Below are 20,395 nucleotides of genomic sequence, written 5' to 3'. Positions count from 1 at the left end.
CTGGAGATAAAAATTTAATGAAACCAAGAAAAGTGATGTCAAAGAACTATTGCCAAACTTGCAGGCAGAGCCGGTGGCATTGCAGTTCTGACAGCATTAGCCAGTGAACAACTGAGGTAGAGAAAATCCACCAGAATAATGACTTGTTATTTCAAAAGAAGGATCTGATTATTAAAATTAGAGGAAATTTGATGATGTCCAGGTATTTTTGGAAGAATATCTCTCACTGTAATTGTGCTAGTGCTAATTAGATAAATAGTGTATCTGGTGTCAGATCAGTATTACTCATCTGCTACTGCTGCTGCTTTAGTATTACAATAGTTGCATTTATTATTCAAATATTATTAAATTGAAGATAAAATACACTAATATTTGATATTTCAATTTTTTACCTTAATGGAAACATTTTTCCCCCCACATTCACTATGAGACTTTGTTCCCTATTGTAAGTGAATAGATTAACAGTCCTTTTCAGATAATTGTTATCCTCACATAATGAGACCCTTCTGTGATGGTTATATACTTTATGTATTTGTATGTTGTTCCTTTTAGTTATGCTGTTAGTGAGCAGCAGTTACAAAAGCTGTTGTGGTGAGTTAGCTGTGGGATTGACTCATCCTGAGTAATATTGTCTTTTAACCAGTAATTCAAAGAAACAGAACTCAGGTGAGCAGTTGTCTCTTCTAGCAGAATGGCCAACAAGCAGGTTACATTTCTATCTTGGAGAAAGGATTTCAGGTCACTCATTGAATCGAAAAGCATTACATAAATAAAAACTTCCAGTTAGGAGTGGTTTAGGGGAATGCAGTAGTATTGTTTTTGAAGTCTTTTTTTTTTTTCTGTTCAGTAACATTGCCCATAGCTTTAATGTTCCTCAGATTTGAAGATGAATACATTTTGCAGCTTCCTAATCCATTTGAAAAGGAAAATGTGCTTGTAATAACTTTACCAGCCTTAATTTGGCCCACTGGTAAACTTGGCAGGTTCAGCTGCAACAGCCAGAATGGAATCTAATGTCCTCTCTGGCTGCTTTCACCACAGCCAAGGTTCTAGATGCCCATTATTTCTGGAGATGATGTTCCTTTTAATCTTGGAGTCTGTGGAATACCCCAAGGTAGTGTCAGTGTCAGAGAATTAAGTATTTTCTGGGTTCTGAAACATGTAAACAACATGTATTAGTTTAAATTATAATGCATAGTTGGTTTTCTGGTAACCTCTAACAACATGCAGAATCAGGTTGGTTTTTTTTTTTTTTTTTTTGAGACCTATAAAGTAATGATACCTTACAGCCATTCTTCAAATAGAGCTCATTCATTATGACCCCCATTTACATTCCTGCTTCCCTTGAACTTAGGCCAGAATATTTATCTGTGCAATTTAAGTAGCAACATGTTAGTTAAGTGTTTGATTTAAAGTAGCTGGCATTTCAATTTATTTTTCCTTTATTGGGAAATTTCTTCCCTTTGAAGAGGGGTTGAATTAGTCTTTGTGTGGTTTAGATAAGTTACTTGATCTGGGGACAAAACGTTGCAGGATTTGTGGAGTTGTCTATGGTACCTGTGTGAGAGACACGTCATGAATCTCTTAATAGTTGTGAAATTGCTTTTCGTGAAATGTCTGACGTGTGACTGGCTCCTTCTCCTCCTTTTTATGGCAAATCATGTAGCTCATATATCATGCCACCCATAAATCTCAATTCATATTTGTCCAAGGATTTTACTCTGAGATTCACCTTCTTAGAGCTGAAAAGGTTCAATACCAAATGGTTTCTTTTTATTAGTATGATTAAGAATGTATTTTCATCAAACTATACCATCTGTTACAAAGAGAAAACAGGTAGATACATTGATATATTCTCCTCATTTTTTTTCTTCTTAACCTCCATCCAGTTAGCTTATAAGTATAAATCTCTTAGATCGAGTTATTTAGAAAATAAAAAAATTTATGTATTGAAAGGCTGGCTCCTTCAAAGCAGAATTTAGCCTTCTTTTCGTCCCACATATAGTTCGTATTCTATCACATATATAGTAATGTTTCAGAAAATGTGTTGAAGTTATCTGTAACTACAATGTTATATGTAATATAAAATTACAGAAATATATTATCTGGTTGAAATTACATTTAGCAGACTGAATAATTGATGGTTTCTCATTCCGGGTCCAGTGCCTGGCCCAGAGTTGGCATTCAGTGACTGTTTGTTGACTTAGCTCATTAATTAATTGATTGATTCTTGGGGTAATTTAGTCTGATGACTAAATGAGATTTATGAACAGTCATGTAACCTTTATTATGATAATGTATTTTAATAATCCTGCAAGAACAGAATTTGAAGCACGTTTCTTTTGTAGTAAGTTTACAGTATTTATAAGGGTATGAAATATTTTTAAACACAATTTTAAAAACTACTATTTGTTTATTCTTAAGTATTTATTTACTTATTTGGCTGCACTGGGTCTTAGTTGCAGCATGTGAACTTTTAGTTGTGGCATGTGGGAAGTATTCCCTGACCAGGGATCAAACCCAGGTGCTCTGCATTGGGAGCACAGAGTCTTAGCCACTGGACCATCAGGAAAGCCCCTAAAATTTGCTATTTAAACTTCTATTAGTTTTGCTTTTTTTTTTTTTTTTTTCGTTCTTTCCAGTGAAGCTCATGGGTGATATTCTTCCTGCCTAGATCTCTTTGTTTTTAAGTGACCCTTCAAGTTTACGTATGTATAATCCAGGAGGTCTTTTGAAGTTCCTTCCGGTTCTTGCAGTTTAGGAAAGAGTGCTCAACCCGCACCACACCCCCACCCTCCCCGCCCCAGTTCTATGGTCTTGAAGAGTCCAAAACTTCTGTGCTATTTGGGAAATCTGAGTCCCAGGACTTAATTCTTTATAGCTCCTGTGCCTCTCATTTCTTTTCTTCTTATGTGCTAATTTTGTATTATATCATGGTGTTCCAGATATAAAACTCAAGACAGTTTCCAGTTCCTCCAGAAGAGTCCTTTCCAACAGGAGCTTTAGAGACTAATGTGGACTTCCAGGAGAGAGAACAAAGGGCTTAACATTATCCATCCCATTATCAATGCCTTAAAAAATCTGTATTGGACATTATTTTTCATTTATTCACTGACACATATGTAACAAGCCAGGCACTGGGTAGTCAGAGGTGAGTGAAAAATAGACAGGTTCTTGTTTTCATGGGCTGAAGATCCCCCAGAGAAGGAAGCGGCAACCCACTTGCCTGGAAAATTCCATGGACAGAGGAGCCTGGCAGGCTATAGTTCATGGGGTTGCAAAGAGTCGGACACAGCTGAGCAACAGAGTGCACGCATAGATCAGTAGGGGTGCCAGGTAATCACGCAGGCATACAAATTGATGTAGAATTCTAACTGTGATAAGTGCTATGTAAAAGAGGTACACAGTCCTGGAGAACATTTAATGGAGAGCTTTGACCTTTGGGGGGATGGGGGTGGGTGAAGATTAGAAGGAATCATGTGGCCAAGTAGGGTGTAGGAGTGAGGAGTGAGAGGCACAGGTGAGTTTCTAGAGTCTCTTCTCCACAGGGCTGCCATCTATATTTCCTTTTGGTCACTTCTGTCTCTAGGAGCCCAGTCTGGTTGGCTGTCTTCTCCTCCAGGATTTTCCCTTAGAACTTCCAAGTTCTTCTCCCTCTCTTAGGCAGAGAACTTCTGTTAATCTTCAGATCCTATTAAAAACTGGAATAATTTTTATACATTAACACTCCATGTTCCTGCCAAGATTTCACCTCTATCTAGATCAAGGGAACTATTCTTTTTTAAAAAATTTATTTTTTTTAATTGAAGGATAATTGCTTTACAGAATTTTGTTGGTTTCTGCTAACCATCAACATGAATCAACCAATCAACATATGCAACCAATACATACATACTGTCCCTCTTGAACCTCCCTCCCATCTCCCTCCTCATCCCACCACTCTAGGTTGTTATAGAGCCCCAGTTTGAGTTTAGATCGAGGGAACTGTTCTTAAACTATATGCTGGCAGCTTCATTATTCATTCATTTTTTCATTCATTCAGCAAATATTTACTGGACACCTGTCCTCTGAAAGCAAGAGAACTTTACCCCGCCTGACTGATGCTGGAGCATTGCCCTTCCCTTTGAAACTTTTCCAGACTAGTTTGAACAACCTGAGCATTGTAAGCATTGAGGATTCAGCAAAGTGCAGATTGCACAAAAATGTCTATCTTAATGGAGATAATGTTCTAATGGGGAGAGACAGACAATAAAATAAATAAAGCAGGGAGGAGGGACTAGGATATTTATGGGGTGGGATTTGCAAATTCAAACAGGCGAGGCCTCATTATACAGGTGACAGCTAAGTAATGACCTGAAGAAGATTAGGGAACGAACCAGTGTGGTTGGAGTGCTCATGGCTGAAGGAATGATAACTGACCCCGACATGGGGACATGCCTGGTGTGCTCCACAGATGGGAAAGAGGCCCCTCGAACTGTAGCAGAATGGAAAGTAGTCTGTGGATCTGATCCCACAGACTACTTGGAGTGAGCTTGGAGTGAGATGGGGGAGCCATTGGAGGGTGGTGAGCTGAGCAGTCCTGTGATCTGATTGATCTAACTGCTGGGTGGAGTGTAGGCTGAAGAGGCATGAGCATAGAAAACAGAATGGAGGCGAAAGGTGGTGGCAGTCTCTTGGGTGAGAGTGGAAGTGGTGAAGTGAGGGGAAATGCTGGAGGTTCTGATATATTTGAAGGGAGAGCTAATGGCATTGGCTGGAAGATATGCATGGGATAAGAAAGGAGTCACAGGTGGCACCAAGGTTTTTGGCCTGAAGAACTAAAAGGATGGAATTGCAGTGACTGAGATAGGAGGACTGTGCAAGATAGGTTTTAGAGTAGCTCTAAAACATTTTAGATATGAGATGCCTATTAGATGTCTTGAGTGGAAATGCTGAAGAGGCAGTTGAATATGTGTCTGAAGTCTAAGGTAGAAATCCTGGCCAGATATATAAAATTAGGAGTTACCAGCATGAGATGTGTCTCAAAGCTGTGAGACTGGATGAAAGCCCAGTGTTGAGGCTGAGGTTAGGAGAAGGGTCTGGTACCCCAGACCAAGGAGGAGCTGCCAGTGATGGGGGAGCAAAGTCAGGGGAAGGTGGTGACTCGGAAGCCAAGGAATAGAGTGACCCATTGTGTGGTGCTGCCAAGGGTTCATGTTTGATCAGGCCTGATAATTGACAGTTTAGCAACATGGAGATCGTGAATGCCCTTGTGGAGCAGTTTTAGATGAGTGGTGGGGTGGAAACCTGATTGGATTAGGTCAAGAGAGAAGGAAGAATTGGAAACAGGATATATCAACATTTTTGAGAAGCTTAGCTGTGAAAGAAAGAAGTAGGGCAGTGGTTGCCTACTTTCTGGAGGCTTCCCTACACAGTCACTTCTGGTATCTGTCTGGGGAAGTTACTTTTGCAGAAACCTACTTATTACCATTAAGGTTTTTTCCCTCCTGACAGCTGTCATTTTGAGTTGCTTTCCTTCTTTGCTCTGACAGTGCCTAAGTTAGGACGTACTAAAATCTTGCTTTCTTTCTGATCCTCAAATATGATGCAAAAATATTGAGCCAGCCTCTGTTTGAGAACACAGATACTGTCCTCCACAGCAGGTTAACAGGAGGGTGAGTTTGGAGACACAACATTTCCTAAGACTTGAGGCAGGCAATGCTGTGTGCACAAAGAAGGATAGCTCATATTTATTGAGTGCTTCCTCTGTGGCAGCACAGTCTGCGTGTTTTACATCATTATCCATTTAACTGTAATAGCTACTTGGGGTGATAGAGCTTCATAAAGAAAATCTTACAGGTAAATAACTGGGATTTGTGACAACCCTCTTAGTATTGTGTTTTATCTTACCACCTTTGATAGCTCATTGGAATATCCATGGATGTTTTATGAATGACTATGAAGTGCCAGGCACATTTATGGAACCAGGCATTAAAAGGAGTCACATTGTAGGTTGCTTTTAAAAAAATATTATGAACTTCCGGTTGAGAAGATAGCTTTTTTTTTTTTTTTCCTTAACTGAAAGGCTAGATTTTGGGAAAAACAGCCCAATCCAATGAAAATCCTCCAAAAGATCTTAATCCTTAGAATTTACACATCCCTTTCACACATGGGTTCTGTTGTCCTTTTCTGCAGTTATTGATTTTTCCTGGTGCCTTTTCTATAACGTCTGCCTGGCCATATCCATTCCTTATGGATTTATTGCTCATCTTTTTACCCTGCTCTCTTTAGAGGAATACTATGTCAAACTTTTATCCCTTCCATCAGATTACAACAATTTAAAGGTAGATTGTGCTCCTGGCCTAAACATGTTGACAATGACCCTTAACAATATTTGAATTATGGTTTGGTTTTCAGGTAAGCATTTTAGTTGACTGTTTTCCTTTTATGTGTGGACCTTGCTTCTTTTCTCATCTACATATCTCTAGGGAAAGATAAATGCCTGAATTGGGCAAAAAAGAAATTTTGCTTTGAAATTGCTCTTTTTTAAGATGTCATCTAGGAATGCACTATTTAAAAAATTTTGAACTTTATAGGCACATTTTCAAAGAAGAAGGAAAATACTTTAAAAAAATGTGTTGGCAAAACCTGAAAAGAAAGCTCTTAAAAAAGGACTCCAGCCTGACAAGAGGAAAGGAAGAAATGATTACTGATGATTTCAATTTCCAGTAAATTACAAAGCATACATAATAGGCTTCGAAGAGAGATGATTCCTGTGGCATACTTCATGATGCCTTTACAGATAAGTGTGTAAATGAAAGGGAAATTAATTGTTTCAGCCTGGCAAATCTATACCATTTTGGTGGAGTGAAAATGAATGAAATCACTTCTGTCACTCTTTACTAAAAATAACACATGTTTTGATGTGTTTCTAAAGCAGTGTACTTATAGATTTGCTACAAGGAAACTTAATACTGAATCAGAGGTAACTAAATAATTATCAGAAAGTAAGAGGGATAATAGTATTTCATATAATTTATACTACAAAATTTGGAAATTACCTGTGGCTAGGAATGATTTTTTAAACTCCTTAGAACTCCCCCCCCATAATATTATTAATAAAACAAAAAGTCCTTGTCATTAGGAGCTTATATTCTGGAGAAGGAGATTGATAATAAACAGTTACATAGATAATTGTATCATTTAAGTTGTCACATGGTAAGGGCAGTGAAGGAAAAGATATCTTACCTGAGGAAATAATGTTTAATTTGACCCTTGAGGAATGACAGGGGGTCTTGCCTGGAAAATCACATGGATGGAAGGGCCTGGTGGGCTGCAGTCCATGGGGTCGCTAAGAGTCGGACACGACTGAGCGACTGCACTTTCACTCTTCACTTTCATGCACTGGAGAAGGAAATGGCAACCCACTCCAGTGTTCTTGCCTGGAGAATCCCAGGGACAGGAGAGCCTTGTGGGCTGCCGTCTATGGGGTCGCACAGAGTCAGACATGACTGAAGCGACTTAGCAGCAGCAGCAAGCCAAGTATAGGGGAAGGGAGAAGCTTTCACAGAACTGAGAGAAGCAGAGAGTTGGGTGGTGTGGATGGAGCAAGTGAACAGGAGGAGTATAGAAGACAAAGTGAGGCTGGGTAGTGAGCTGAGGACAGGTCTCACAGGGCCTTGTAGGTCATGTTGTGGATTTTGAACTTCATTTGGAGAACAGGGAGACACCATTAAAGAATTTTTAGCAGGTTTGCATTTTCAGATCATCACCCTGGACAAAGGACTCAAATAGACGTCTTTCCAGACGTTATGTACAAATGGTCAGTAAGAGATGCTCAGCATCATTAGTCATTAGGGGAATCTGAGTGAAAATCACAGTGAGTTAACACTTCACATCCAAAAGGATGGCTGTTATAAAAACAAATGAATGAAAAAGGAAAACAGCAATTCTTGACAAGAACATGGAGAGATTGGAACCCTTGTGCATTGCTGGTGGGAATGTAAAATGGTGCAACTGCCACAGAAAACAGTCTGGCTGTTCCTCAAAAAGTGAAACATACTTAAACATATAAAGCTTTTTATTTGAAAAATTTGGTTTAAAAATATATATAAAAGTTAAACATAAAACCCAAAAAGTTAAACCATATGATCCTGCAGTTCTGCTGGATCGGTTCATTTGCTGGTGGACAGATAAACAAACTATGGTCTGTACATACAGTGGACTACTATTAAGCCTTAAAAAGGGATAAAATTCTGATACATGTTACAACATGGATGAACTTTAAAAACAATATGTTAAGTGAAATAAGCCAGATACAACAGGAAAATGTTATATTATTTCACTTATATGAATACCTGGAATAGGCAAATTCTTAGACATAAAAGCAGCATAGAGGTTTGAAGGTCTCAGTTGGTGGAGTATGAGGAGTTATTGTTTAATGGTTCACTATGTTAAGAATGGGTTACTATTAGTTAAGAATGCGTTTTAGTGCAAATCATAGGAAACCCTGTGAACTACAGCTTAAATAATTGGGGTGCTTATTCTCCTTAAATAGTGAATCTTGAGGTTGCCAGTCCTGTGTACAGTTCAGTAATGTCTTCTGGAGCCAGGCTGTTTCTTCCTTTCCATTCTGATATCCTTAGAATGTTGGCATCATCTTCATGCTCATCTCTGCCGGACACCAAGGCCCTTGTCTATATTCTAGGCAGGAAGGAGGAGGAGGATGAGCAGGAAGGAGTAGCATCTACATTACCTGTATCAGGAAAGTGCACTGGCTAGAGCCTTTGTGTCACCCTGCACTTCTTTTTCTTATATGCCACATCTAATCCATCACCAAATCCTTTTGGTCCTACCCTTAAAATATATCCAGAATTGGAACCACTTTTTGCCATATCTGCTGCATGTACCATGATCCAGGCTATCACCAGCTCCTAGATTGTTATACTGGTCAAATACCTCATCTCCCTGCCTCTGCTCTTGTAGTTCTATAATCTGTTCTCAGTCCCTGGAATGCCTTTTTTTTTTAAATGCATAATTCACATACCCCTAAATTTACCCTTTTACAGTATACAATTCAGTGATTTTTTAGTCCACAGCATCATGTAAGCCCAAAGAAATATTTACTTTTGAAATATAAGTCAAAATCTTATCAAAACCTTCTAATAAATGATCATCTCGTTCAGGATAAAAGTCAAAAGTTCTTGAGCAGTCTACAAGGCCCTGCATGATCTGGGTCCCTGTGCTTATCAGATCTAATCCCCTACAGCTCACTCCCCTCGTCGTTCTGCCTCACCCACATGGGCCTTCTTGCTCTTCCACACCAGACAAGCTCCTGCTTTGAGATGTGTGCGCTTGCTGTTCTCTCTGCCTGGAATGCTTCCTTTCTCACCTCTTTCTGCTCTTTCCTCAAATGTTACCCTTTCAGCAGGCCCTTTCCTGACTATTTTGTTTAACATTGCAGCTCACCTCTCTGTACACACACAGACACACTCACATACTTATTGACACACGTTCACCACATTCCTTATGTCCCTTTCCCACTATTTTTCTTTAGTCTTCATCGCCTTCTAATATAATGTATAATTTACTGACATATTTGTTTATTTTCTGTCTTTCCCTACTTAATTATAAACTCCTTGAGGGCAGGATTTTTTCCACTGTTTGATCTCAGCACCTTGAATAATTATAGTATATGTTTGTTGAATGACTGAACCATGATATATGGCACCCCAAGCTACAAAAGAAGCTAGCCTTTAGATTAGTAGAGGGTTGGGGATGGGTGTTGACTGAGCCCATTTGAAGTTGCAAGAGCTGTTATAGTATTATTTATTTGACGTATATTTACTACTAATGCTAAGCAGTGTGGTTACAGTGGCAAATAAGACATTTGTGGTTCCTGTTGTGATGGCATTTACATTCTAGAAGGGTGATATATAAATATATATATAAGGTAAATGAACAAGATAATATTAGAAAAAGCAGTGGTTGCTGTGAAGGAAATAAGACTGCCTTATAGAAAATGAAGGTGTGTTATGGGGAGACACTGCTTTATATTCTGTCATCAGAGAAGACTTTTTTAGAAGGTGACATTGAGCTGAAACCTGAATGACAAGGAGGAAGCAGCCAGGTAGATATCTGTGAGAAGCCTCTTCCAAGCTTGGGAATAGGAAAAGTGAAAGAGTGTACTATTGTACAGATGAAACCTGGTAAGTGAGGGGAGTGGCAGGAGATGAAATTGGACAAGTTAGACCATACAGGGCCTTTTAGGTAATGGTAAGCTTTTAGGTTTTTAAGTCAGTTGGAAGTCATTAGAAAGTTTAACCAGGCAAGAGATATGATCTGATTCACATTTTGAAAGGAAACATACTGGAATGGGTTCACATACTCATTTGCCTTCAGTGGGGTGGTATAAAAGTATATAGCAGACCCATATAAGCAATAATATTAAAGCTATGTTGATAAATGTCAGTTTTCCTTTGGCCTCAGTGTTGGGAGACCGTGAAGAGGGGACCAGCAAATAAACCAGGAGGCAGAGTTGTTTCTTTCCTGAGCCCACCTAATATAGACCAAGTGGAATTACGTACCTACCCAGTGTTGTTGCCAGATTTTTTAGTTTTCCAAGAGAAGCTAGGAATCCAAATTGTTTTGTTAAATATTTAAATTTATAAATGTTAACAGCTGATCCAAATAGCTTATGAAAATACAGCAAGCCAAACAGAGCAGTCTTGCAGGTAGGGTAGGATTCTGTAGAGGACAGTTGGCAGTCTCTAGATTAGAATGATGACAGTGGAGATCCTGAAGAGCAGGAGAGATTGAGATGTTTCGAAGGTAGTATCATTAAACATGATGATAGAGTGGGTGTGGAAGATACAGGAAAGAGGGAGGCCTCGTGTTAGCACTGTATTTCTACATGAATAGCTGGGTGAGTGGTGGTCCATTTACCAAGGTAGGGAAATCTGAGGAAAGGCAGATTGTGCATGCAGTTAAGACCAAACATTCAGTATTGAGTCTTTTCAGGTTTGAGATGCCTGTGAGTCATGCAAATGGAGATTTCCAGAAAAAGCTGGATGCAGAGGACTGGCACATGGAACTCAGATTTGGATTGGAGATAAATTGGTAATTACTGACACACAGAAGCTATGGGAGCCAACGAGCTCTGCTAGGGTGAAGGACTGAGACAGAGCAGAGCAGAGGGCATGTGTCCAGCCTTAGAGCCATAACTATTCTCTTGTTAACCATCGCTGTGCTCCCTTTCTGTATACGCTATATATAAACTTATGGGTTAAACATGTAGTTAAATTTATATGTTTCCCACTTGAGAAAATAAATTCTGCTTTTATCTTTTTTAGTGACAGTGATCCTAGGAACCTCAGGAATTCTAATTTACAAGGAGGAATTACTCATATACAACTAGAAGAAATGTCTGGTTTTATATTAAACTTGCTAGAAACAGAAAGAAAGCAGAGCTTTGGCTAGTTTCAAGTAGAGGTTTCAGGGTTGGGGTCAATCCCAGATGAAAATTTTACAGTTGGCCTTTCTGTCTATGCTCCACTTACAAAATTCTCCTTCTTGAGTTCTTCTTTCCTGTTCTTCCTCCCATCTTCCTCAGATATTTGAGCACCTACTATATGCAAAGCATTGTACAAGCATAGGTAATATAATAGTAAAAGCAAACCAAAAAACTGTGAAACTATCTAAGGTATGTTCAAGCATTCTATTATTCTGACATCCATTTTGTGACTTTTCCTGCTTTTTATATGGGAGGGGTAGTCTGGGAAGTCTGAAAATAAAAATCAGAATAAATATGAATAATTCACCACAGGCTACCAGAAACATTGTCATTAAGTTTCTCTTCACCATTTCACCTTTGCCCAACATTAAGACAGCTATTGTATCTTCGACTTGCCGTCCTTCCGATCCAGCGGTGAATGTACGTGAAAGAGAAGGGCCTGCTCAGTAAAGACCAGGTGAGGGCGATGCTGTGTGCAGAGTGTTGCCGCTCCAGCATTCAGCATCATCGATCACAGCAGGAGACACGTCACAGCTTTGCTTTGGAGTTAAATTCAGAGTAGTGAGTTTTATTTTTTAAAATTTGTGCTTTAATCCTTTAGGTATCTTAAAACTTGCTTCCAGTGAGGCACCACCAAAGATCTCTTGCTAGTTGGCCCAAGTCTTTGGTGTCCAGAGAGAGCAGTGTTTTCTTGAGATAGACTTTTTTATTTTATAAATCTTTATAAAGTTGGCCCTTTGGGTTGACCTTCAGGTATTAGACATATGGCTTTTGTTTAGTGCTTTAAAAAAGAACAAAAGCAAATCTGAACAGAGCCTGGCTTTTCTTCTTGTTAGAATTTTGTATCTGCTTTTATATCATATGAACGCCTGGAGGCATCTTAAGATGGACATGATTTTATAAATCTTAAATAAAAAATAAATGCTTTATAGGTTTGGGATTTGAAAGTGTGCAACACGCTGTAAGTCAGTGAATCTGTTGTAATACAATAAGGTTTATTGTAATACAAATCTATTTTTCAAAAATATGGCCCCTGGATTACTAGCATAATCCATAAAGTGGGCCCCACTGTGGAGCATTTCATGTTAATTTATTATGCCTCCACTGTGTGTCTTATTACTTAGCACTTATTAAATGCTAGAAATTTCTTAGGCATTGAACAAAATCAGAAGATGGAATTTGACCCAAGTCAAAAGGTTTCTAGACGCACAGGCCCAGGAGAGAAGCAGTGGAGGGAAAAGTCCTTCTTTTCCGTGCACCTCCTGTTTTGGTGCTGACGCCCCTGCTATACTAGTGACTTCTGAGGGATTTCAGATCCATTTTGAAATTTGGAGCATGTCTAGCAATGCACATGGTCCATGTGTCCTGGTCATTGTAGGTATTAATAACTTTTAAGAGTAAAGCACTTGTTGGCATGTCTCGTTGCTGGTGATGTTAATTTGATCTCTTGTATTGTACGCTGTCTGCCATGTTTCTTGCATTGTAAAGTTATTATTTTTCCTTACTAATTGATAAATATCGTGTACTGAAATACTTAAAAAAATAGAGCAAAGCACTAATAGTATTAACATCCCTGTCCTTCAGTGTGTGAGAAACCTTTAAGACTGGTAGTCCAACCACCAAGGGGTTTCTAGAAATATTTATTTCCCTGAGCTTGTGAACTCTAATATAGCACAGATTTTCTCTTTAGCTCTATCTCTATAAGTCTAATTCCATACAGAGCCTAATACAGAATCGTGTTTTAAAATATCTTATTTTTAATATCTGTAGTCAAGTCTCATTTATCTCTTATAATTGGTCTGCTTTCCATTTTATTTGTGGTGCGTTTTTATACCCACATTGAATTGGTCCAACCACCCGTTATGCTCCTGTCATTTGGCTCATACCCAGGGAATGTAAGTCATTTTTCGTATTATCCTGAGAAAAAGATAATCAAATAAATCTCTTAAAAAAAATTAATAGATATTTCAAAGCCAACTAGAAGTGATTTGCAGAATGTTTTTGATCATCTGTGCTTCTGCCTTCAGTTAACATAAATAATCAGAGTTGGCTGTGGCACAATATAATTTTTGAATGGAACAGTCATGTGGTTGTAAATTCTTTGAAGACCAGCCATCTGTCCTAAAGGAGTTTAGGCACCAGAGTCTCAGATTCTTTACTTAACTTCTACCCATCTTGGAAATTAGTGTTAACCCTGAGTTCATTTGGCTAGAGGAATAAATATATTTAAATAAGGATGATGTTGGTAATATTCAGTTAAGATATGAACAGTTAGAAGTACATTAGTTGTTGACATTAATAGTTGATATCTGTTAAATGTGATACAAGTGATTAGAGAGTTGGTAAACAAAAGGCCCTGAAGTTAGTAAATTTAGATTAAAAAGCGATGTAGCTAGTAATTATAGATATTAAAATTACTCCTGCTTATATATAAGAAATGTTAAAAAGAATGATGTAGATAATACTTGTCACTCCTAAAATGTACTTGGATTTCAGAGTTAAAATCAGAATGAATACTTTTATCATCTCTCCCACTCCTCCCACTCCCATTTGCTTTTTATATTAGCGTTGACAATACATGTGCTCCTCAGAAACCCCTTAATTTCCCCAAAGTATTTATAATTTTCTTGTCTTTTGAGTTTAATACTATGGACTCAATCATTGCTTTTTTTAATCTTAAGAAACCAATGAATTCCTCGGCATCAAATATGTAGGAATAGATACATACTGGGTGACATTCTCTGCTAAAGGTGTACCTAAGTGCTATGAATTTACATAGAGTGGTTATATAGTCTAATATGCAGTTCTGATGTTTAATTTTATCCATATCTCTATCAATAAGAATACAGATTAAGCTGTTTTGTCAGAGAGACCCAATGACTTTGATAAAATTTGTTTTGTCACTTAACAGTCCAGGCCTGATAGGCACTCTTCCTTATGACCTCGTGGGATGCAAGCTGGCAAAGTGGCTCTGCCAGCCTTTGCATGTGACTTCTGTGATTCCTCTGGTGAACTCCATGGTAGCAGAGGAGTGTACACCCAGTGCATAAAGACCAAAGCTTTGAAGTATAATTCATTGCTTTCATTCACATTCTGTTGGTGAGAACTTAGCTACTGATCATACCTACCAGCAATGGAAGCTGGAAAATGTAGTCTCAGTTAGGTTGCTGTGTATCAGCTAAAATTTGCTGAAGGATGAAGAACAAGTTTTGAAGGTCGACTGCTTTATTTTTTAAATTTATTTAAAAATTATATTTATTGACTGATTTCTGGCTGTTCTGGGTATTCATTGCTGCACAGGCTTTTCTCTAGTTGTAGTGAGTTGGGGCTATTCTCTAGTTGAGATGCACGGCTTCTCATTGTGGTAGCTTCTCATTGTGGAGCACAGGCTCTAGGTGCACCCAGGCTCAGTAGTTGGGGTACATGGGCTTAATTGCTCTGCAGCATCTGGGTTCTTTCCTGGCTAGGGATCAAACCCATGTCTCCTGAATTGGCAGGTGGATTCCTAACTACTGGGCCAACAGGAAAGTCCTGCCACTTCATTTTATATCTAATGTTTTCTTTGTTTATAACATAAAATTCAGTGTCAGTTCAAAGTGAAGCACTTTCCCCTGTCTCTCCCCAATTCCAACCTCTCAAAAAGAATAAAGAAAGAGATCTGCTTGCCCTTTTGTTGAAATGGAAGATTAACTTGATACATTAGATCTGCAAAATCAGAAGATATTGATAGAATCACTTTTTGCCTTGCAGAAGTCTTTGATAATATTTATATATTTTTAAAAATATGTCTATCAGAAGGCCTGTTGACCACTTGTGGAAGGATAATAAAAAGAAATTTACTGAGGTGAGCATATCTAAGCCCTTTTAGGTGAGTGGTTGTTTCTAGTGCCGGTAGTAAGACTGGTACAGTTTGATGCTATTGTTCATTTGAATCCTGCCTCTCTGTTTTGGAGCACAGACTCATTAAACACCTTTTTGATTTCCAGGCAGTTCTCCATACATAGAGAAAATGCACCAGTCATGCAGTCCGTAGATATTTCTGATTGCTATAAAAATGATTTCTCATGATTAAAAAAAGTAGTTGGAAATCATAGTGATATATTCCCTCCTTCTTTAGGAAATTAGTTTCTGATTATGATTTTGACTTATATTGAAGTGGCTTATCTACAGGGATGGGATGTGCTTATTGTGCCAGCATATGTTATTTCACCCGTGTGACAAAATACTTTTATTGTAAATGAGTAAATCATTCTGGGCTTCCCTGGTGGCTCAGGCAGCCTACAATGCAGGAGATCCAGGTTCAGTTCCTGGGTTGGGAAGGTCCCCTGGAGAAGGGAATAGCAAGCCACTCCAGGGTTCTGGCCTGGAGAATCCCATGGACAGAGCGACTCAGAAAGAGTCGCTCAGAAAGGACTGAGCGACTAACACACAAAAATCATTCTGGTGACTACTTCAGTCTTAATTTCACTAAGGATGAGTTGATTTCTAAGGACTTGATTTCCCGGACAGTGACAAGATGCCAGATTTAGCTGGCTTGCTCTTGTTTGATACCTACTGCCACTCCATATAGAGACAGAAAAGGAGGGATGAAGAAGAGAATTAATTGTTCTGATCTCTGTTGATTCATGTCTTATTATGAGTCTTGAAAATTTTAGCTAGAGGGCAGAAACTACCTCTTTGTGGTTTATTTTATCGTATATCAAGCAAAAGTGGCTTTAAGAAATAGCTGAAAAATTTGCCCAAATACTATCAAAATGAATATCAGCTTTGCCAAAACTAAAACTAGTTTCCAAATGGGTGGAACTTCTGAAAATGTGTACATTTTTCAGAAGACTCATGATGTTGGACTTACTGGAATGTAGCTCTGCATAAAAATTATGTTCTGTAGAAGACAACTTAGATAATTTTGTGATCAAGGTAGCTCATGCATTTATTAAATAAACATTGATTTAAGCATTGTTATGTGCTCACTATTCTAATAAGAATCCGTTTCTCTACTTTCAGGCAAGACTATATAATTTTTCCTAGGCATTTTTTATTCTTGGAAATCCTAAAGATGAGAAGTTCTTCATCCTGTCTTATAACATTTCATGATGTATAATCATTTAGAAGTTTTTTCCTGACATTCTATCTTTATGGTTTTGTTTTACCATAGGAAAATGAAAAAACCCCCAATAGCCAGTTTTAAAAAAAATAAACCTTCTATTCTTGGAAACAGTTTAAAGTTACTTCTCAGAATTTTAACATCTCGGCTAGATACTCTTATTTCTGTCCATTCTTGTATTTTTATTTAACAAATCTATAAGCTAATATTTATTGATAGTGATTAGTAACTGGAGAAACCTCAGTAGTGAAGGTTTACCTAAGTGATTAATCTAGCTGAAGGGAAAAGACTTAAATATGTCTTATCATTCTCCTCATAATTGAATAGATGTCTCAAAGTAGCTTATTAATAAATGAGCAGTACAGACAAAACTGCTAAAGAATTCCAGATAGGCAGCAGAACACAGACTTTGAAACCATGCAGCCTGGATGTAATTTGTGGGCCTGCCACTCACAAGCTGTAAGTCTAGACAATTGCCTAGTCTTCCTGTGCCCCGGTTTCCCCATATGTTAAATACAGATAATAATGGTATCCATCTTACAGCATTATTGTAAGATTTGGATTAATTAGTATATATAAAGTGTTTAGAACAGTGCCTGGTACATAGAAAGCATGATGTAATAATAATAGTGAAAAACACTGTATACCTAAATGCTGTTGGAAGATTGTGTGGTGGATTAAGCTAAGATTTGAGGCAGAGATGGAATTTGGATAATTTATAGGAGTGGAGGGGCTTGTGCAGGCAAGGTGGGAAAGTATGAGATGTGTAGCAGACACTGACCAGAATGGTTGTGAGCTCAGAGTCGTCTGAAACATAAGGATTTCAGTGCTGGGAAGAGAGGCAGTCTTAGGCCCGGCTCTCAGAGACTTTCAATGTTATTGTCAGGAATTTGGATTTAATCTTTGTAGGTGGTAGGTACATGAGTGGTAATAGGCATTTTTTAAATCTTTTTATGAAGTAGTTTGTTGGATTGGTGGAGGCAGATGGTGAGAGTGGTGGCAGGTGACACTGCAGCCAGTGCACAGGCCTGAAATGGGGTGGAAAAAGAAAAATGGTGAGAAAGAGATGTTTGTAAGAGACATCATTGTGGAAAATTGAAAGGTTTTGCCTGCCTTTATTTTTTGAGAAGTTTTCTCTTACCTAGGATGTATTCTCCCTTCATTTGTTATCTTTAACTACAGAGGGAAAATCAGATTAGGGAGTAGTCTATGGGTGAAATATCACATTTTTCGGGTGGCATGCTTAGATTGAAAGTCCAATTGGAAATGCATAACAGGCAGTTGGAAATGGACTGAAACTCAGGGGAGAAGTCAAAACTGGAGTTAGAAATACAACAGTCATCTCATTAGAGCTAGTGTTTGAGCAATGGGGAGAGTCAAGATCTTTGAGACAGAGAATAGGAAGAGCTGAATCTCCTGCTTGAGGAACATCTGCTTTAAGGGAACTTGATGGAACCGCCAAAGAACTGTGAGAAAACCACGATGGTGTTAACAACTTGCATTAAAGAAGAGAAGAGAGTTTGCAAGCTGACTGCATAGTCAGCAGTGTTAGAAGTAGCAGAACAAACAGAAGGAGGCCTAAAACAGTTATTGCATATGGCAGTAAGAAGGCCATTAGGAATCTTGGTAAGTAAAGTTTCAGTGGAGTTTAAGAAATCAGATTTTAGGACTTTTCTTTGAGAACTATGGATGTTAAAGGAAGAAGAAATATATGGTGACTCTACCCAGTGGCTCAGCTGGTAAAGAATAAAGAACCTGCCTGCCAGTCCAGGAGACACAAGAGACGGGAATTCAGTCCCCATGTTGGGAAGATCCCCTGGAGAAGGAAATGGCAACCCACTCCAATATTCTTGCCTGGAAAATTCCATGGACAGAATAGCCCATGGGGTTGCAAAGAGTCAGACCTGACTGAACGTGCACCACTACCACAAGTAGGTACTAATGAAGATTTTCAGGCAGAGCAAGAAACCAGTGGAGAGGTAAAGATTAAAGATTTGGGGGAAGAAGGTGGAGTGGACTGGTGGGGAGGTCGAATGAGCTGGCGAGGAGCTGGAGCCAGTGGGAGAGATCAGGTGGAGCCTGTGGCTTAACTTCAGAAAAGAGGAGGCCCACATTCTTGGGCAGTGGTATCTTGTGCCTGGGGCAGTGCTGGACACTTAGAAGGTATTTGGAAATATATATAAAGGTATGACTGAAAGGAAGAAGGCAGGCTAGGTATAAAAACACAGAGGCAGTGAAAACGGGTGAGTCTATAGTGCCTGATGAGTAAAATTCTGTTATTAAGGTAGGAAACAAGATCATCAGACAAGGTGTTGATGAGGATGATAACGATGGTTAACGTCTACCTGTGGTTCAAGCTCCATTTTAAGTGTTTTGCATGTGTTATCTCATTTATTTTCCAGATAAACCTGTATGTACTATTTCCCCACTTAGTAGATGGAGAAATTAAGACAAGAAAGATTAACTTGTCCAAAAACATACATTTTGTAAGGGCATTTGGGGATTAAACCAAGATCGCCTGACTTCATAGGTCATGATCTTAACTATTGGGCTCCTGCTTCCCAAGCCTTGAGGAATGAATAGAAGATTTCAGACATTCATGAGATTCAGAACATTTATGGTAGAAATGGTGCCTGGGAAGCAAGCCATAAGATATAGTTTAAAAAATCTTTTTTAATAGCAATGAATTTTTAAAAAATTACTTCTTTGTTGGTTGTTCTAAAAGTAACATATGCTAATTAAAACTTGGAAAATAAAGTATAATTTTGACATTAATAGTCCCAAACCCAGAGATAACCATTGTTGACGATTTTTAGTATTTTCTTGTAGCTTTTTTCTAAGATTATATTATGTATGTATGTATGTATTATATATGTATATTACTCTAACATATATATAATTTTGTGGGATTTTCATTTAAAATTTTTATTGAGTGTTATTTCATATTATCAAATATACCATAACTTTCACCATTTCTCTTTTGTTGATGATCAAGTCATTTCTGTATTTTGTTCTGGTTCTTCCTGCATGTTTGTTTTCTGAACAGTTTTCCTCCATGCCCTGGGAGATATGACCACAGATACCTCCTGAGGTATAGCTCACAGCATTGCCAGCACTGGGACTTTGGTTTTTCTCCCCCAGAAAAATTTTCAAAGTTTTTCAAACAAAAGGCTTTGCTATGTAAGTATGTTATTACATTTGCTTTATCACATATCTGTTTGTTTATCAATCCTGCTATGCAGCTTTTAAAAATCCATTTCAAAGTAAATTGCAGACATTAGTAGACTTCCCCCTAAATGCTTCAGCATGCTTATTATTAACTAAGAATTCACCATTTTAAAAAACATGTTTCCTTTTGATATAAAATCTACATTCAAAGAAATATACAAATCTTTAAGTTTACATTTGCTGACTTTTGATAAATCCATACACCTGGAATGCTCAACCTTTTATCACTTTTTATGATCTTAAGATTTAAAGAAATCCCAGGAAATTGCTCTGGCTAGCCCACCTTGGGTTTGACACTCTGACCTCACAAAATGAGGGGAGCAACATTTTGAACATATAAGAGAATGCTGGGCAGATAGAACTAAAGATACCTACTGGAGAGAGCTTCCTGAAAGTCGAATTACACTAATGGAATTTAGACAGCATGCCTTTATGCTGGGCAAAAAGCATGTAGGTTGGTTTTATTCCCTTTAGAATGTTGGCTCTAATGTCCCACAGTAATGATTTTTTGTTCTATGTACTTGTGCTTCATCATTTTTTTCTTTAATTGATGTATCACATGTTTTGCATGT

The 20,395-nt window shown here is 38.2% G+C and overlaps 1 protein-coding gene across 5 annotated transcripts in view; it reads left to right on the top strand.

Annotated features, from left to right (window-relative positions):
• The window catches only part of BTBD9 (BTB domain containing 9), a 414,263-nt gene that overhangs the window by 78,004 nt on the left and 315,864 nt on the right, over nucleotides 1–20,395 (top strand). For 4 of the 5 annotated variants that reach the window (XM_070777439.1, XM_019985625.2, XM_070777438.1 and 1 more), the window contains one exon: nucleotides 19,642–19,775. The exons of the other annotated variant lie outside the window; for it this stretch is intronic. In XM_070777439.1, the coding sequence (XP_070633540.1) occupies nucleotides 19,642–19,775 (134 nt within the window). The remainder of the gene's footprint in view (nucleotides 1–19,641; nucleotides 19,776–20,395) is intronic. 5 annotated transcript variants of the gene reach the window in all.

The sequence above is a fragment of the Bos indicus genome, chromosome 23 (assembly GCF_029378745.1).
Source record: "Bos indicus isolate NIAB-ARS_2022 breed Sahiwal x Tharparkar chromosome 23, NIAB-ARS_B.indTharparkar_mat_pri_1.0, whole genome shotgun sequence".
Lineage (NCBI taxonomy): Eukaryota > Metazoa > Chordata > Mammalia > Artiodactyla > Bovidae > Bos > Bos indicus.
This window is presented reverse-complemented; position numbering and strand designations above follow the sequence as displayed.